At 39.6% G+C, this 3,898-nt stretch overlaps 1 protein-coding gene across 4 annotated transcripts in view; it reads right to left on the reverse strand.

Moving 5' to 3' along the window:
- The window catches only part of LOC111861370 (proliferation marker protein Ki-67), a 31,281-nt gene that overhangs the window by 23,375 nt on the left and 4,008 nt on the right, over positions 1 to 3,898 (reverse strand). For all 4 annotated transcript variants that reach the window (XM_023845876.2, XM_023845878.2, XM_023845875.2 and 1 more), the window contains exons 4-6: positions 3,496 to 3,659; positions 2,857 to 2,993; positions 1,688 to 1,807 (exon numbers count right to left, since the gene is read on the reverse strand). In XM_023845876.2, the coding sequence (XP_023701644.1) occupies positions 1,688 to 1,807; positions 2,857 to 2,993; positions 3,496 to 3,659 (421 nt within the window). The remainder of the gene's footprint in view (positions 1 to 1,687; positions 1,808 to 2,856; positions 2,994 to 3,495; positions 3,660 to 3,898) is intronic.

The raw sequence follows: 3,898 nt of genomic DNA on the forward strand, positions 1-3,898 counted from the left end.
AAAACACATCATTCATAACAGAAACAGCTCGCAATAGCCACAGGAACGTTGCTGCAAGACAGGCATATGTAACGACGACTTAGCGCTCTTAAACGCGTGTGTCATTAAATACAGTCCTCCTGACAACAGGCCAGTGAAAAATCTAACAATCTACAGCAAAACCATCAATTATTATGGGCGTTATAACATACGTGTGCAGCTGGACGAAACATACACGTCGAACCCCCCCAGACGATTTAAATCCCTGACGAAACATACACGACGAACCACGGCAACGGGTTAATATGCCACCATAACTTAACTGTTATGAACTGGGAACCCAGGCCTTCTTGCTACTACGGGCTCTCAACTAAATGTTTAACTCAAGAATAATAGTTTATACTACGGCACTAGGTGACTTCCAGTCCAAAGGATAGATTTGAACTTTGGGGTAACAGTATAACAAGTGTAAAAATCAAATCCCTTGGTACTAGGGGGCCAGCAGCCGAATAACAATACTGCATTAAAAATGCAAAATTCAGCCAGCCGAACCATTTACACTAGCCAATAACATGATAATGATTGGGGGAGGTATAGCATGAATTTTCAGTGACGTGGAATCAACACAAAAGTGTCGAGCTTTGTCTACTGAATGAAACATTCTAAATAAGAACTACAGAATCACCACCATCAGTTACTCCCTCCAGACCATACTAACGCTTGCAAGTCAATACTAACTGTACTAACAATACCATACCCCTCCCTTGAAAGGGTGGCATGGCCTAAGTTTTATTTTGATACTACTGTTACTATTTGCGAGCTACACAACCATGATGTCTACAAGAGGACAATCCATAAAACATAATTATCTAGCAACACCAACGAAAACCTGACACATTACCACAATACTAAGCACATTAAGATGTTATCAGGGTGGCGGCAGCTGGGGTGTTAATACAGAGTGTGATCTGTGGACACAGCGATGGGCTGCACATTTATTTCAAGAATTGTGTCCTCAGAATTTCTGACAGAAACATCACCTGTAAGGTAGCTAAACTGTTACTGTCATTTAAATAGAAGACAAAAAGTTGATTTAACAGAAGTAAGAATCATAACTCAACTTCTATCCTTCAAACTAATTTCTGTAATTATAATAATTTATACAGAGAACTTGTTAATGAATGAAAGAATTTCTGTAATTTCAAAATTATCTTCACACTCATTTTACTGAGAACTGACAGGTGGATATAACCACCATCATTTCAAGTTTTGGCCATCCAGGCCATTATGATTTCATACCATCTCACCAGTGGTCTTCCTAATATTCTCTTTCCCTTGAACTTATTTGCTTTGGTGGACAGGCACCAATCTTTTGGAGGAACAACACTGATATCCATCTCCTAACATACAGTGCCACATCACCAGAAAACGTGAAAACCTAAAATTTCACAACTTCAGTTTTGTGTTATGGCTAGAGTTAGGAAAACTTCTTGTAAATCTACCAGCCATATTGCAAATAAATGAATGGACACTTAAGTAATCCAGTTACTCAGGTGTAAGTAAAAAGATATTCCAACACCAGAAGGGGTGAAGATGATCCCTTTTGTCTCGTACTGCTCTTGAAGATGCATTTGAGAAGCGAGGTGCTGAGTAACCTGGGGCAATGTCCGCACCGTATTAACCATAAGCAGTATGAACGCTATCTCACCACTGGACTCTTCTGTCTCCGTGACTGAGCAATCACTTTAGTGCCAGACATTGGTACAGCACTACTGCCTTCATCCTCCTGGTTTGGTGCCCTGCTACCACCTGCTGATGCCCTACTGGCCTAAAATAGAACAGAAACACTCACTACAAATGGAGCTTATAGACACCTAACACATTAGCAATTTTAGAAAAACTGTTCAGTCACACATGTATTCATTAATCTGTACCACATGTCAGCATACTAAAATACAGTTCAATACCCTGTGACACACCAAAAGCTGTTTCTGCATAGTATTCATATTTTTGTTTGCATGTATTTTCCCCTGTTTATATAATTCTTTGTAACACAGAGCACACTTCATAGTGTTCAAATTCAGTGTTCCACAAAGAAATATTAACTGCAGTTTCAATGCAATATGAATACAAGACAAAAATGGCACACAAATAAAGCATCCACATATGTATGTCCAATGCTTCTGATTCTGCCATTATATATGTTATTAGTCAGAGCTGGTAATAATTACAACAGCAGAAGAGGAAAGCAATAAGCAGCAGCCAAAGATACATATGTGTTTTGCCCCAAAATTCAATAATGACACTAACACAAGGAACAATTTCCTCTTGAAATTTCAGCAGACTTTATGCTAGATAATATTACAAATGCATGCTCAGAACAAACACAGGATATGATAAATATAAGTGTACAGTGAAAACTGGCAACGTGGCAGCATACACTGGTAAGGTGAGGAAACTGGGCTGTACCAGATCTCATAGCTATTTCCAATTTTGTTAACACAGCTCTTGGTATATCAAGGGGCTATGGGCTGGATAGCCAGTGTTCGATTCCCAGCAGGGGCAAGATAGTTCTCACCTCCAAACCTTCCAGATCTTCTCTGGGGCCCACCCAGCCTCCTACCCAACAGGCACCCAAAGGCTGTACCCTCATGCACATGGCGGCATGAGCGTGACACTGACCACTCACTTGTAGTGCCAAGATCAATACTGATGGAGCTATAATCCCACTCCTTCATATATCTCCACAGTGTGGTGCTCAATTAATTATTTGATAAATGTGTAAAAATGCGCTTCAGCTGAATACATCACTTGAAAGAATTATTCTGGGCCCATGACAAAATGGCCATCATTGGTTTAACAAACATGCACAAGTACCTTCTTCTCACTCTGTGGTCTTCTTTGTGGACTGACAATGGCAACAAGTCGTCTGGAAGGACTAAATGATGTATCACACTTGGCAGGAGTTTGATCACTTGAGGCCATCAGCGCAGGAGATAATTTTATTTTCCTCTCTGGAAAACAAAAAGTAAAAAATTAAAAATGTAAATGAAATCAACATGTCTTTGATAAAATGAGAAGACAATTTTAATCACCATAATGTTACCAGCAGATCTGAATTGTCTACAATCAAAGTTATCAATTCTAATACTCAGAAACTGCCCAGCTTGATCTGAGCTTCACGTGAATTATGAGCTACATTGGAATGACAAAAAACTGAAATTAAATTCGTCAGAAAATTTTGGTGAAGCCACTTTATGCTAGATTCATCAAAATCCATTGAGTAGATCCTAGAATAAGATGTGATACAGAATGGAGACACAGCCTCCTCACTATGCACTAAGTTTATTAACTTCCTGCAAACAACTCGTAAAAGTTAGGTTAAAGGTACACAGAGGTTACACAAACTATTCATGAAAGTAATGACATGCATTAAAGGTAAAGTTTCCAGTACTATAAAATTTCAAGAAAACCTTCCACTACAAAATGAAATCAAGTATCAAAATGCAGTATTACCTGTTACAATTCCAGATCGTCTATTGAAAGACTGGGTACCCAGGGTACTCTGTAGCACTGAAATAGGCATACCAACCATTCCAGTGCTGCCACGTAATGGCGATGTCTTTGCCTTAGTAGGTCTGTAGTATCGAGATGGTGGGAGATATTCCCATCGAAATGACCTGCAAGAAATAGGAGCAGGAAGTTGTACTTGGGTAGATTCCATTTTAAAAAGCACAGAAATGTAATATCAGTTCCCTGGATTTTTCAATTGACCTTGTCTTTCCAGGAGCAGTACGACCCTGGGGTCAACTCAGCCTCTAAAAAAATGAGTACCAGAAAAGTTCTTGCGGGTAAAGGGCAGCCAGTGCACAAGACTGACAACCTCACCGCCATCTGTGAGGATTGCCTAGAAAATGTA

The sequence above is a fragment of the Cryptotermes secundus genome, unplaced genomic scaffold (genome assembly GCF_002891405.2).
Source record: "Cryptotermes secundus unplaced genomic scaffold, Csec_1.0 scaffold289, whole genome shotgun sequence".
NCBI classification, from domain to species: domain Eukaryota; kingdom Metazoa; phylum Arthropoda; class Insecta; order Blattodea; family Kalotermitidae; genus Cryptotermes; species Cryptotermes secundus.